Source organism: Oryzias latipes, chromosome 5, assembly GCF_002234675.1.
Source record: "Oryzias latipes chromosome 5, ASM223467v1".
Taxonomy (NCBI): Eukaryota; Metazoa; Chordata; class Actinopteri; order Beloniformes; family Adrianichthyidae; genus Oryzias; species Oryzias latipes.
In genome coordinates, this window is record NC_019863.2 from 7,678,108 (window position 1) to 7,691,076 (window position 12,969).

Consider the following 12,969-nt stretch of genomic DNA (forward strand, 5'->3'; position numbering starts at 1 on the left):
TTACTTCATAAAACACCACCAACCAGAAAAGGCCATTCAGCTCTGAGGTTATGGGTCTGTTCTTGAGGGAATCTGAATTTAGAAGACGTTTTTCGGCTCATCTGAGGAAGTGAAGCAGCGAGAACCTTAAAGTCCAGACCACAGGTGTCAAACTCAAGGCAGAGAGCATAGAAGTTTTTAATTTCTTAATTTTTTTTGTTAATTACATATTAATTCTGTGTAGCTACTGTTGTAATTATTCAATGTTTGCAGTTCTAATGTGTGTATGCAGACAAATTGTTGTCATCAAACCATCAGTTGGAGGCACGGCTGTGTGCAGCCTTTTTTTGTAAAATGTTACACGTGTCATACATGCTCTTTCTAGCTCAGTTTTATGTTATTTTCCTTTATTCACTTGGACAGTTTGATCCTTCATTAATGGAGTTATGTGGGTTTTAATAAGCGGACAAAATTCAAAAGGATTTATGCTAGAGTAACCAACAAAATTATGTTTTTTATGTAACTGTAATTGTCACTTTAAAATGTTATAATAAATAAATGAGTAATTTAACATTAAAGAGTAGTCATGTATAAGTTACATCTGGCCCTTTGAGGACAGCCACTATGCTGATGTGGCCCTCGGTGAAAATGAGTTTGACACCCCTGGTCCAGGCGCTCTGAAGAACAGACTTGAATCAGAGGTGAAAAAGTTGCACTAGTTTAAAAGTAATAATTGTAAGTTAAGATAAAAAGCCACAGTGTTTATTTTATTTGGATTTTTATGACAACGTTTAGGTCTAGAAACTGTGTGGATCTATTCTAATCTCCTCCAGTAGATGCCCAAACGACAATTATAAAGGTGTGTATTATCAGCCATGCAAAACATCTTTTGCTTTTGTTGTCTTGACAAAATCTATTCATTTTTGCCTTGAGATGAATCCTCTGATTTTTTCTTTTTCTTTTTTCTACATGATGTAGTTTAGTACGTTTAGTCAGCTTTGTAAACTTCATGTTCACTGTCTTCTTTTACAAGCTCATGTCAGGAACTCTCTGCCAACCTCCAAAAGGATCCGAACAAGTGCTTTTGTAGAACAAATTGCAGATGGATGAAGTCCTCTTTACAGTTTTCTTTGTGGTCTAGAGTTACCGGCTGCTGCGGGCCCACAAAGCTCATGAATAGTTGAAATGCGGGCTATTGGATGTCAGCGTGGGGGACAGCTGCAGGGGTTTATCAGCCTGTCTGCGCCACAGGCCGCATGTTGCTTAACCACAGTCCTCCTCTCAGCAGCAGAAAGCCTAAACGGACGTGAACAGGTGATGATTTTATCCGGTCGGTCTTCCGGTACGTCTCGAAGAGAATTGACCCTCACCTGCGCTGACGGCAGAGGCGACTGTCAGAGCCACCGACATGTAGTAAAGCTCTGGAGTGCTTTTGACCTGTGAGGACAGAAAAGGTTTGGTGGTGGTGTGGCCGCCTTGAGGCCTTTTGTCCTTCTCTTTTCAACATTTGGACATCTATCTTACACATTCTGCTGCTGTGAGAGTCAGGACGGAAGTGCAAAGCCCGTGTCCACATGACAGCAGACCGAACACGTGAAATGACGCCCACAAACTCTGAGGAAGTGGATCTATCAGGGTGAAGAGCAGAGAAAATCCTCGGAGGAGAAAAAAGGGCTCTTATTTTATTTTATTAACTGAGGTTTTTTGTTTAACTGGATGAGACTCACCTGAAGCAATGAAGGACAAAACCACAGAGGCAGACAGGTTGACCAGAAGAGGCTGGCTGCAGTATCTGGAGGATTTTGGCCTTGAACACGATTGAAAAGACGCATCATTGTTTATGAAATGTTCCCCCTGACCCGTCTGGCGTGAAGCCATCTCAGTCTTGTAGTCACCTTGCCATGATGTAGATCTGAGGGATCAGGACCACCAGGATGAACACAGCGTTCACTATTTGACTGGGAACAGAAAAGCACCAGAAGCATGGCTTTAACAGCACAATTCCCGATTCCGTTTGGGTTTCTGACCCTACTTACAACTTGAACCGCTGAGTCCTCGGTAACCATCTGCTGCTGTGATACGCCACATAGACAAGCAAGTACAGAAACATGGCCACCGTGTTGCAACTCCGTCTCTTGGTAAACGCCTGCGCTTTCAGGAGGGATTGCGTTTCAGTCTGTCCGCGCCAGCAGGCGTGGAGGGAGGCCTATCGCTCCACCCAACCAGCATCTGCACCAGAAAGCAGGCCAAAAGGTCAGGCTGTTTCCTCATCCTGCTCTTCACGGAAAGCGCCCAGCAGAAGTGGGTGAAGTGGCGCATCACTTCTGCCCCACATTTCTGCACATTAAAAGCATCCCATGCAGCCGCTCTGATGTTCTTCACTCCTGACACCAATGCAGTTCAGACCTCAGGAAAGACCAAAATGCCTGTAGACTTCAGTGGAACCTGGGATATTGTCAGCAATGTCAACTTTGACGGCTACATGGTAGCACTTGGTGAGTCTGAATCGTTTTTTTAACAAAAACGCTGAATATTTTCTCTAATGAGACATGAGAGGGCGTGTCATTCAATTCTTTTAGGAAAATTTGTCAACATTTTGGCCCTGCAGGTATTGATTTTGCAACCCGCAAAATGGCCTCGCTGCTGAAGCCCCAAAAAGTGATCAAGCAAGAAGGAGACTGTTTCACAATTCACACGCTGACTTCCTTCAGAAAGTATGAGTGCTCCTTCAAAACTGGACAGAGCTTCACAGAGGTGACTAAAGGAATGGACAACCGAACATGCCAGGTGAAGATGCAAAGAAAAACATCTACAGAGCGCACATCTGAGTTTTAAGGCCTCCCAGTAGTGTTGCTGTTCATTTAACTAATGTTTATATCTAAGTGGCACAGCTTTAATTCCTTCTTTTTGATTTAATTTTAACAGACTGTGGTGAACTGGGAAAACGACAGGCTGGTCTGTGTTCAGAAAGGAGAAAAAAGAAACAGGGGCTGGACTCACTGGATTCAGGGAGACGAGCTTCATCTGGTATGATTACTCCAAGTAAAACTGACTCCAAATCTGAAATCAAAAATAACTCTGTAACCATGTAACTTGTGTTTATTTAAATAAAACAGATCCATTTATGACTAATAATGGATATTTTTTCTCATGTTTTGTGTTTCTTCAGGAAATTACATGTGAGGATCAAGTCTGCAAGCAAATTTATAAAAGGTCTGAGTGATCAGTGTTGTGTTTTCTGTGTTATTTATCTGCTTAACCACATACTGCAGATGGAAAACACTGATGATCATTGTTGCTGGTTAATTACTGGCAGCTGGATGCCAGTAATTATTGTAAAGCATTTTACAACTTTATTACAGTGAAATACAGTACATATATATTAGATATTTTACTATATATATATATATATATATATATATATATATATATATATATATATATATATATATATATATATATATATATATATATATATATATATATATATATATATATATATATCATGCATGTGGTATGAGTGGATACATTTGTGCTGTCAGGTTGATTTTTTACTGTGAGTGATGACACACATAAACAATGACTAATAAAGAATTACAATAAACAGTCTTTGTTCTTAGATATAGATGTTAAAAATGACATTTGTTTTTGATTGGCCATATTTTTGTGGGCATTTTTCTTGCTGTATTCTGATTCTTTGTAACTGGGAAAATGACAGTAGTGACAAGGATAACTCCCACAATCCAAAGTTTATTTTACTTCCAGGAAAAATTAAAGCTTGAATATAATAGATAACTTTAATCCAACTAAACTGTATCTTTAAAAAACCTCCAATCACACAATTAAAAAAGTTGTTTTTGCATTTGAAGCCCAGTGATTCAAGGCAAGTTAAAGTTTGTGGCTCTGTAGTATCGTGACATTTGAATGAGGTGAAAGGCAAGTGACCCAAATTATTTTAAATTATAAAGTGAAACAACATCCTTAATGCTTTAGGACAGTGGTCCCCAACCTTTTCGCCCAGGACCGGTATGACATCACACAAAACTTCCACAGACCGCTCTTTAAAAAGTAGGCGGATGAATATTGTAGCAATACTACGACAAAGGAGGTACAAAGACGTTACAGACTGAATCCTGAGCTTTTATTTTGACACGCATGACACTGTACATCACACAGGTGTCGTCATCTTCTCCCCTTCCCACACTTATGGTGCAAAACAGGAGTACTGTCTATTAAATGTAGCTTTCTTTTTTTTTGGAGGTCGAAGGCTCCTCTTCTGTATCCTGGCTGGGCCTTTTCCACTTGGCAAAGAAACTTTCCAAAGACGTTTGTTTTTTACTCATTTTGCTAGCTCCTGGGTTTTATTTCAGCGGTAACCTATCACGTGACCAAGAAGAGCAAATTGGCCTGCGTCAAGAGTGACATAAAGGGATGTAACAGAGAATCGGGCAATTTTTCAAAATAAAACATCTTTCAGATGCTGAAATAAATAAAACGGAAGTAATGTAAGTTATTTATTCTTTCTGTGCGGCCCGGAACCAAAAGACCATTGGGGACCATTGCTGTAAAGGCCTAATTAGGTGTCCAATGCAGTCCTTTAACCCTTGTGCTATCTTAGATGACCCCACCCTTACAATGACGTGTTCTCCCTACCATGACAAAGGTGGATAAAGGTGGAAAGATTTCATGTAATCCATGGACACCAGTGAAGATCACAAATCATTGAAGAAAAAAGGTTCAGAGCACTGTCTAGTGGGTCTAGATGACCCAACTCCTAACGTTAAAGTGCCTAGGATAGAACAAGGGTTAAACGCCTTTGCCTCTCAACTTATTTTTTTCAGTCAGACACACCATAAAGAATTTCCTTTAATACAGACTTGACCCTATGAAATATTTCATTTGAAAGGTTTTAACCCTTGTGCTATCTTAGATGACCCACCCTTACAGTGACCTGTTCTCCCTACCATGACAAAGGTGGAAAGATTTGTGGTGTCCACCGGATTTCATCCATGGACACCAGTGAAGATCACAAATCATTGAAGAAAAAAGGTTCAGAGCACTGTGTAGTGGGTCTAGATGACCCAACTCCCAATATTAAAGTGCCTAGGATAGCACAAGGGTTAAAAATGACTATTGCATGTTCTGCACTATAGTATGGGAGACTCTGCATTTCTCTCACTACATCAACTAAAAATGGTCTGTGAAACAAGGCGTTTAAAAATTGCAGTACCCATATGAACCACACAGAGGCGCTGTGAAACAAAATCTTGAAATAACAGAACGGAAATGACGTCACATGAATTGGCTTTCTTTGGTCTGTTGTTAAATGTGTAGCGGGAAATTCTCTGGATTAGCGTGAACTTTTCTGTGTCACATTTTCGCGAATGTTCTAGTCAAAGTCCGCATTTGTTTTAACGAATGCTGTTTAAACATTTTCCCAGCGCAAAATGTCCCTGACTGCCGAGGAGAGTCAGCAGGTAAGAGCAATTATGAGACTTATAGGCCAGAGAGGTGCTACGCTACCCTGTTGCATACGCAAAGTTAGACGCCATATGTATATGTATGTAACTAAAATTCATCGCCCTGATCTTTGGCAATGGAAAGGGCTTAAAGAAAAATTTCCAATGGTATAAAGATATTTCAGAAAGATCAAGAAATAAGAAAGTTATGGCATTTTAAGTCACCAAACATAATGTGGCGTAATTTTATTCTTGAAATATAAAGGAAAACATCTAAAAATGTTTGTGACCCGAAGAGATGAGTCTTCATAGTGTTATAACTTTCTCATTACTTGTCCGATCCAAGAAAGGGAGGCATCATTGCAAAACTAGTCAAAAGAACTACGAGAATCAAAGTTGATTTAAATCAATTAGGAACCTAATAAAAAAATGGTACAGTCCAATTCGAAGCTACACAGGCGCGTGCGGCAGAGTAAACACACTGTCATCAGCATGACATAAAATGTTTATAAAAGGATTTAGCTTAAAAAACACATTTTAAAGCAGACATCTTATTTACACTAAATTGTTTTTACACTTTAAATGAAATCTAGAAAGATTTCAGACTTTTATTTCCTTGGGTTTGAACTATATTTTGGTAGCAATTCAATTCCATTCCATTTGTATAGCCCAAATTCACAACAACAGTCGCCTCAATGGACTTTGTACCGGTAATTGTAAGGTAAACATACAATCAAAAAGGATCATAAATGCATAGAATTCAATAGGATAATACTAAACTTTAACTAAACAGACTAAACTAAACGTGGCATCCCTGCCTTAGACCCTCCTTTACAGTAAGGAAAAACTTCTTCCCCTGGCATCACCAAAAAGTTGTTCTTCTTAATTTTGGAGCCATGGAGTCCAAAACTGAAAGCATAGAAAATATAAATATCCAGATGGCATAGAAAATTGTCATTTAAAAATAACGTTAAAACACATGATGAAATTCTGAAAAATAAAAAAAATAATGTCTACAAAGTGTGCAAAAATATTAACCTAAAGTTTAAAAATACAATAAACTATCCCCATTCGCGGGGGCCCCTGGATTGGCCCGCAGCGTTCCCAGTCCGGTCCGACCATGTCGCCTTGGGCAGAGACCGGCCCAATCACAACGGATGCAAGCAGTCTGCGGCGAAGTTTGTGTAAATCTTGCATCTCTGCATTGCGTTTCCTATACAAAAACCTATTTGTTCATAGAAAAGTTTCAAATGTTGTTCATCTGTTAGCCTGGGTCTTATATTTTGTGATGATCAGTTTTTTCTTTTAAAAGAGGACCAAAATTAAACATTTTATGGTCATTTTACTGTATCTGCTAAGCCGTGTCTCATTGTTTACTGACATTTCCAATATGGCGTCGCTCTTTACGTGTCTCAGACAATGGTAACAGGCTGGAGTAGCATCTCTAGCAATATAACTCATGAGGTTAGAGGTCCAAATGTTTGCTAACAGCAACAATAAATGAATTTGAACATCCAGCTGTCAAAGCCATGCTCTCACCGCTTTAAACACCAGAATTAGGTGTGTGTGAGTCTGTTGTCCTGTTGTCAGCTGCGGGGTCTCGCCCTCAGAGGTTAAAGGCGGCTGTACACTTCACAACGGGTCGGATCTGTCAGAAGATGGGTGAGGACCACCGGAAGGAGTTCAGCCGGCAAACTGTAGCCGCGATAGCTGAGACGGCGTTCAGACAATGTGGTGAGGGGCAACAAATGGATGCCAACACAAACTATGGGAAAAATGTTTGGTTTTTTTTAAAAATTCCCTTTACGTTTTACGAGTCCAATAACCCTTGTGCTATCCTATGGGGTCAAGATGTTGATTGACGTGTTATCCCTACCATGATAAAGGTGGATAAAGTGACTAGGATAGCACAAGAGTTAAAGTCTCCCTAGAATGATTCCCATTATTGTGAATTACACAATTAATATCTTGTTCGCACGAAATACTATTCCGCTCACACAAGATAATATTCCGTTTGCACGAGTTAATCATTTCGAGGGAACGAAATATTATCTTGTGGGAACGGAATAGTATTTCGAATAGTATTACTCTTTCTCAATTCAAATGGTATTTTCCAATATTGATTTTATTAAGCAATTTATTTTGAAACAATTTTATGTTAAGTCCATTTGATTAACAACTTGCCTCAGCCATATTGATGTGGTTGGATTGTAAGAATACAAATTGATTTGTGGATTAATTCCTGCATAGCTGAAAACGGCTTCAGAATACTCATCAGAAAATGCAGCATACATTTTTCTGAATTTCTGAAACATGCAACATTTTAACCAAGTTCATGTTTGTGATTCGTTGTTTGAATTTTTCCTCCTAGATATATTTGCCAAAGACTTGGAGGCCTTTGCCAGGTACTTTTATTTTGAAGTGTTTCCTGTGAAGGTGTGTTAATTAGAACTCTCAAGGGCCTTTTTTTCTTGCTTAAACATGATTTCAGACACGCAAAAAGAAGCATGGTGTCTGCAGAAGATGTCAAACTTGTTGCCCGGCGCAGTAATGCATTGGTGAGTTTGACAAGAACGACAAAAAATTGAAATGATTCTGTCACATCCGTAGGAAAACACACACATTGTATAGCAGACCAAACTTTAACGTTTTACTGTTTTATTTCAGTCTGTCTACATACAAAACAAAAGTGAGGAACTGGCCCAGGAACAGAAAAAGAAAAATGCTGCAAAGAAGAAGAGCAAAGACGCTGAGGAGAGCAGGGAATAGAGGGCACCAGCCAGTCTGGTTCACCATTCAACATGCAAATAAAGAATCTGCCACACGACTTTTACGCCCAAGCGTCACAATTTATACGACAGTACTACTACACATCGTCTGAGTGGTCAAACAGCTCCTGAAAGGGCTCAATCTGTCTGCTTCAGGCACCATTAGGAACTTTTATGGAAAGGATTGAACTTTGCCAAGTCACCTGTTAAAATGCTTTTGGTCAATTACAAGATAATGAGTTGCCTTAAAATTTGGCAAAGTTATTCAATTTTAACCCTTGTGTTATCTTAGATGACCCCACCTTTACTTTGACGTGTTCTCCCTACCATGACAAAGGTGGATAAAGGTGGAAAGATTTCATGTAATCCATGGACACCAGTGAAGATCACAAATCATTGAAGAAAAAAGGTTCAGAGCACTGTCTAGTGGGTCTAGATGACCCAACTCCCAATGGTAAAGTGCCTAGGATAGCACAAGGGTTACAGACTTTATGCTACGTTCACACCGGGCTTGGAAACGATCAAGCAGGCACCTCCAATAAAGTTAAAAAAAAACCTGTGTGTGCATTTAGGGCTTCTCTGTTCTTGTGTTCATGCGTTGCTACGCACGTTTTAAGACGGTGTTCGGGCTCTATAGACAAAATTCCAGGCCATTGAAGGTTTAACAGTTGAACTTTGACCACTCTGGGACTCGGATTTGGTAGTGACGCTATGGATGGTGTATTTTTTAACAAACCCAGGTCCCGTTTGTTCGAAAACTGATCATAAAGGAGAAATTAATTATTTCTGTTTGTGCCCAGATGGAATTATGACAAAGTCTTTCACAGCTCTATTATATATGAAAGAAAAAAAACTTTGGATCACTTCCACATTTTGCGCCAAGCCTCTTCCAAACATATTGGGTAGCGACAGTCCAGTGTAAATGTCTGCTAGAAGCGCCTTTGAGGATTTAGCTCGTTCTTTAATGTGCATCACGAGCCCGATGTGTACGTGGCATAAGATGTCAAGTTGGAGGCAAATACCTGGAACTTACCGCTAAGCTCTGGATGTTATCGATAATTTAGATTGTGTTTTAGGAAGCCATCACACTCGGCAAAAAGACGAGTACTACCACATGTCATGTCTGAGATGGCCACACTCAAAGTGCTGACACGCCCATCTTCATCCCTCAGGGTTCAAACGGAGACCTCGACGCGGCAGTGCCCAAGGTCCCTAGATATGTGAATGTAATTAGAGGTTTTGGAAGCTGACTCCAGTGATTTATCAACTAACGTAACTATTCAAATGAACTTTATTAGACAAGTCCCTTCATTTTGACATGAACAAGAACAACTGAGAACCTTTGGACACACCACTCCACGTTCTCACACCATCACTCGCGTCCCCCAGAGTCTTCAGCAGGTGTCACCCACATCAAGTACACACTTACAGATCAGTTCAATAACATGAAAGCACACACCATACAGCATTCAAATCGGATTATATAGGCAGTACAGATATTCAGCACAACATTCCACTACATTAGATTTTTTTCTGCACTTGACAGACATACTTTAATAGTAAGGAAAATATTGCAAAAATAGAAAAAAACAAACAGAAGTTGGAGTACTAATTAAAGAATGTCCACGTTAGGGGAGGTGCTTGCAGCATGTGCAGCTTCCACTCACACACTCAGAAAGCAGTCAAATTGGGCTCTCACCGCACAAGCAGTCCGCTTCACGCTTCTTCTCGTTCGCTCACTCATTTCTTCACTCTTCGCCACAATCCATCCTCAACCGCACTCATCAGTTCTTAAAACGTTGCGCAGTTCTCTCCATTTAAAAATGGATAAAAGTGAAAACACCCACCGTCTCTCAGAACATGCGGAGTGAAGCCGTTCTTTGTTGGCATAGCATTTACAGGTGGGAAGAGGCAGAATGATATGGATATCACCCCAAGAATTCTGCCAAAGAGGAACTTCCTCACAGGAAAATGGAAGAGATGTGAACTGCAGAAGAGATTTCAATGAAGGCTTTTCCACAGAACTGGACTGCAAAGAAAGTTGCACTTAAAACATTTAGGTTTCAACCAGATTCTTTCCAATGCAAGATTGCCTTTTAAGTCGATGACAAAGCTGGATAATGGTGAACCACAGACATTCATGCATTTTTTAAAATGGGTATCACATTTCACAATACATGCATTAGAGAATCCAGTTGAAATGGATACAAAAAAGAAAAACGAAAAAAAAAAAACAAGACATCCAAAATCGCACTTTAGTCAAGAGATTCTGGTAAACGAGTCACTTAAACACTTCCCAAATTAAATCGTTAGCATTTTTTCCCCCAAGTGTACAAAACATCTTTTTCAAATATTCAACACCAGAAAAGATTTTTCAAAAGACGTATCCTTCTCGCAATACTTACCATACAAACATACAACTTACATACCCCACCCAGAGGATTTTGACTCCATGCTGGACCCAAAACCTGAACTAAACCCACTACCGCTGGTTGTGGAGTTGGAACCAGTGCCCCAGCCCAGACTAGCCGAGCCGGTGCCGTAGTTGCTATTGCCTGTGTTGAAAGACTGATTCTGGTCCCTGTTTGAGCCTGTTCCACTAGAGGAACTGCCTGAGGTGGACGTCTGCTGCTGACTAGCCAGCATGCCCATCATCCCCCAACTACTTTGCAGGGCGGCCTGGGCAGCAGCCATCATGGCAGGATTTAGACTGAAGGAACCAAAGTTGGCCAGACTACTGTTAGTGCTGCTCCCCAAACCACCCCGGCTGCTGCCGAATGCCTGAGCTCCAAAGCCATTTCCAAACCGTGCTGTGCGGTCATACTGCCTATTGCCATGTTTGGGCTCAGCATTTGAAATGTGAACACTGACTCCTTTAATTATAAGGTCTTCCCCACAGAGGGACTGGGCAACCTGCAAAGAAAAGAATTCAATTGGATCATTTGGAAACGGGCACCGGAACAACCATGACATCTCTCTACACAAACCATACCTGATCATCCGCAAAGGTAACAAAGGCAAAAGCACGGAAAGGCTTAGGTATGAAGACATCCGTGACTTCCCCATACTGCATAAAGAACTGCCTCAGGTCATCTGTGGTCATGTCTTCTGTGCAACGGCCCACAAACACCTTTCGGCTCCTTAATGGCTCATCTGGACCTTGCTGTCACCACAGCATAGAATAACTTAAGTATGAATAGGATAACAAAACAAACCAAAATCTGACAACAAATGTACGCAAAGACATTACCATATTCACCTTCGAGTTAGGAAGCTTGCAGTCGCACCATCGGCCATCAATCATGTGGCGTTGGGAGATGACCTTCTCTTGAGCTTCATACTCTGTGAACCTCACAAAACCGAATCCTTTAGAGTTTCCCGTCTTGGCATCTCGTTTAACCTGGAATAAAAAAAATGTAAAAATCTCTGTATTGATCAAATGTCCATCAATGCCATTTTTCTTGTTCAAACTATTGGTACCTGAACCATGATGACTTCTCCAAAAGTGCTGAAATAATCTTTCAAATCCTGTTCGGTTGTTTTCCAAGGAAGACCCAGAACGATGAGATCCGATGTCTTCATGTCCCCCCTTTTCATCTTCACAGCAGAAGACGCATCAATTTCATCCATTTTCCTTTTGTTATCTAGAAAGCAAAACAACCAATCAGCAGTTTGGAAATAAAGCTACAGAAAAACAAAATTCACCACCACATCCTTCAATGCATTTGTACAGTCATATTTTTGAGGGGGACTCCAATTGATTTAGCACAAACAGCTGATAGAGCAGCACAAAATGCTAAATATTAGAAACATTATGACAAAAAGTTGTTTTCTGTGTAAATAAAAAATTACGATTCGTAATCATTGTTTGTATTCCTAAACATTGACAACCTATAGACAGAAATCACATGTATTATTTTAATACAGCTGACGTTTGTTTACGTTTCTTGATTTCATTTGTAAACAACTGTGTGTATTGAAGCCTTACCTTTTGGATAGTTGACCACATACACGACGTTCCCCCATCCGGTCTCCGGTGCGTGAAGGACCCCTTCCACGAGTCGCACTCCCCTCATGCACTGAGACACGGGGCTCCGGAACCGCAGGCCGCACGCGCCGGGAAACTGAGCCGCTACCGTTGAAAGCAGGACGGTGCCGTCATCCTCCGATGGGATCTCCATGGGCTCCTCGTTTTCTTCCTCCGCCACTCGAATATAACCTTCGGCCATCTTCTTCCAGAAAGTGCTAAAGCTCGCTTGTTTTTGTTATTGACAACTGTGGCTAACTTTAGCCAACGTTGCTAACAAGGCTGAATGAGTCAGGCTAATTACCCAGTCCAAGGAGGAGGAGTTGTTGTTTTTTTATCAATGTCTAATGCGAAGAGGGAAAACGTATGGAGTACTTGGCTCTATACAAATTCGGACTTGAAATAGTACAATATAGTTTTAACGAACCTGTGGCAGCCCGGAGTTCCTTTGTTTGCACGTCTAGCAATACCTGTGAAAACTGCGTACCACCGTTAAAAAGTCCACTGAACGAGTTCATCAAAATTATTTCAACAAAACTTGTATGGTTTCTGGAATCCTCTTGTCTTCATCCACGTGTACAATGCAACGTCTTGCGAATCTTTTTTTCCCCACACGTTACTAAAACAAACGACTGCGTACGGCCTGCCAAAATGGCATGATCCAAATCGAGAAGGAAGTACGTCATCGGTTTGGACGATTATACTTTTTATAGGGGGGTGTTATCCAAAATGTAGT

The 12,969-nt window shown here is 40.6% G+C and overlaps 3 protein-coding genes across 9 annotated transcripts; 2 read left to right on the forward strand and 1 right to left on the reverse strand.

Annotated features, from left to right (window-relative positions):
* Positions 1 to 841: 841 nt before the first annotated feature.
* LOC101167445 (TAR DNA-binding protein 43-like) lies at positions 842 to 12,906 on the reverse strand. Of its 7 annotated transcripts, none has more exons than XR_908771.3 (12): positions 12,195 to 12,906; positions 11,687 to 11,850; positions 11,457 to 11,606; positions 11,199 to 11,369; positions 10,054 to 11,119; positions 2,980 to 3,039; positions 2,016 to 2,208; positions 1,875 to 1,891; positions 1,707 to 1,786; positions 1,504 to 1,634; positions 1,350 to 1,416; positions 842 to 1,275 (listed from the first exon to the last, which is right to left on the reverse strand). XR_908771.3 is itself a non-coding variant. In XM_020703107.2 (6 exons), exons 2-6 carry the CDS (start codon positions 12,433 to 12,435, stop codon positions 10,628 to 10,630), a joined length of 1,218 nt encoding a protein of 405 aa, XP_020558766.1. In that variant the 5' UTR covers positions 12,436 to 12,577; positions 12,661 to 12,906; the 3' UTR covers positions 9,480 to 10,627. The 7 variants fall into 7 exon arrangements, 3 of the variants coding, with proteins under 3 accessions (XP_020558766.1, XP_023810614.1, XP_004068664.1); XR_002290187.2 differs by having other exon boundaries at positions 1,504 to 1,607; positions 1,875 to 1,937; XR_908770.3 differs by having other exon boundaries at positions 1,875 to 1,937.
* Positions 2,243 to 3,396, forward strand: LOC105354092 (retinoid-binding protein 7). Its single transcript, XM_023954847.1, has 4 exons — positions 2,243 to 2,474; positions 2,588 to 2,766; positions 2,905 to 3,006; positions 3,149 to 3,396. The coding sequence occupies exons 1-4, from the start codon at positions 2,351 to 2,353 to the stop codon at positions 3,200 to 3,202; spliced, it is 459 nt and encodes a 152-aa protein (XP_023810615.1). The 5' UTR covers positions 2,243 to 2,350; the 3' UTR covers positions 3,203 to 3,396.
* Positions 5,044 to 8,265, forward strand: LOC101167948 (centromere protein S). The gene is made up of 5 exons (XM_004068617.4): positions 5,044 to 5,456; positions 7,049 to 7,172; positions 7,810 to 7,843; positions 7,930 to 7,996; positions 8,106 to 8,265. Exons 1-5 carry the CDS (start codon positions 5,427 to 5,429, stop codon positions 8,205 to 8,207), a joined length of 357 nt encoding a protein of 118 aa, XP_004068665.1. The 5' UTR covers positions 5,044 to 5,426; the 3' UTR covers positions 8,208 to 8,265.
* Positions 12,907 to 12,969: the final 63 nt, after the last annotated feature.

What these genes read in the sequence shown, in the direction of transcription:
- LOC105354092 (XM_023954847.1), top strand. Translation starts at nt 2,351, where the DNA reads ATGTTCTTCACTCCTGACACCAATGCAGTTCAGACCTCAGGAAAGACC. An exon ending in CGGCTACATGGTAGCACTTG is followed by an intron (nt 2,475 to 2,587) that starts GTGAGTCTGAAT and finishes TTGGCCCTGCAG; the next exon opens with GTATTGATTTTGCAACCCGC. An exon ending in AGGGAGACGAGCTTCATCTG is followed by an intron (nt 3,007 to 3,148) that starts GTATGATTACTC and finishes GTGTTTCTTCAG; the next exon opens with GAAATTACATGTGAGGATCA.
- LOC101167948 (XM_004068617.4), top strand. Translation starts at nt 5,427, where the DNA reads ATGTCCCTGACTGCCGAGGAGAGTCAGCAG. An exon ending in GACGGCGTTCAGACAATGTG is followed by an intron (nt 7,173 to 7,809) that starts GTGAGGGGCAAC and finishes TTTTCCTCCTAG; the next exon opens with ATATATTTGCCAAAGACTTG. An exon ending in CCCGGCGCAGTAATGCATTG is followed by an intron (nt 7,997 to 8,105) that starts GTGAGTTTGACA and finishes GTTTTATTTCAG; the next exon opens with TCTGTCTACATACAAAACAA.
- LOC101167445 (XM_020703107.2), bottom strand. Translation starts at nt 12,435, where the DNA reads ATGGCCGAAGGTTATATTCGAGTGGCGGAGGAAGAAAACGAGGAGCCC. An exon ending in TGTGGTCAACTATCCAAAAG is followed by an intron (nt 11,851 to 12,194) that starts GTAAGGCTTCAA and finishes TTTGCTTTCTAG; the next exon opens with ATAACAAAAGGAAAATGGAT. An exon ending in CTAACTCGAAGGTGAATATG is followed by an intron (nt 11,370 to 11,456) that starts GTAATGTCTTTG and finishes CTGTGGTGACAG; the next exon opens with CAAGGTCCAGATGAGCCATT.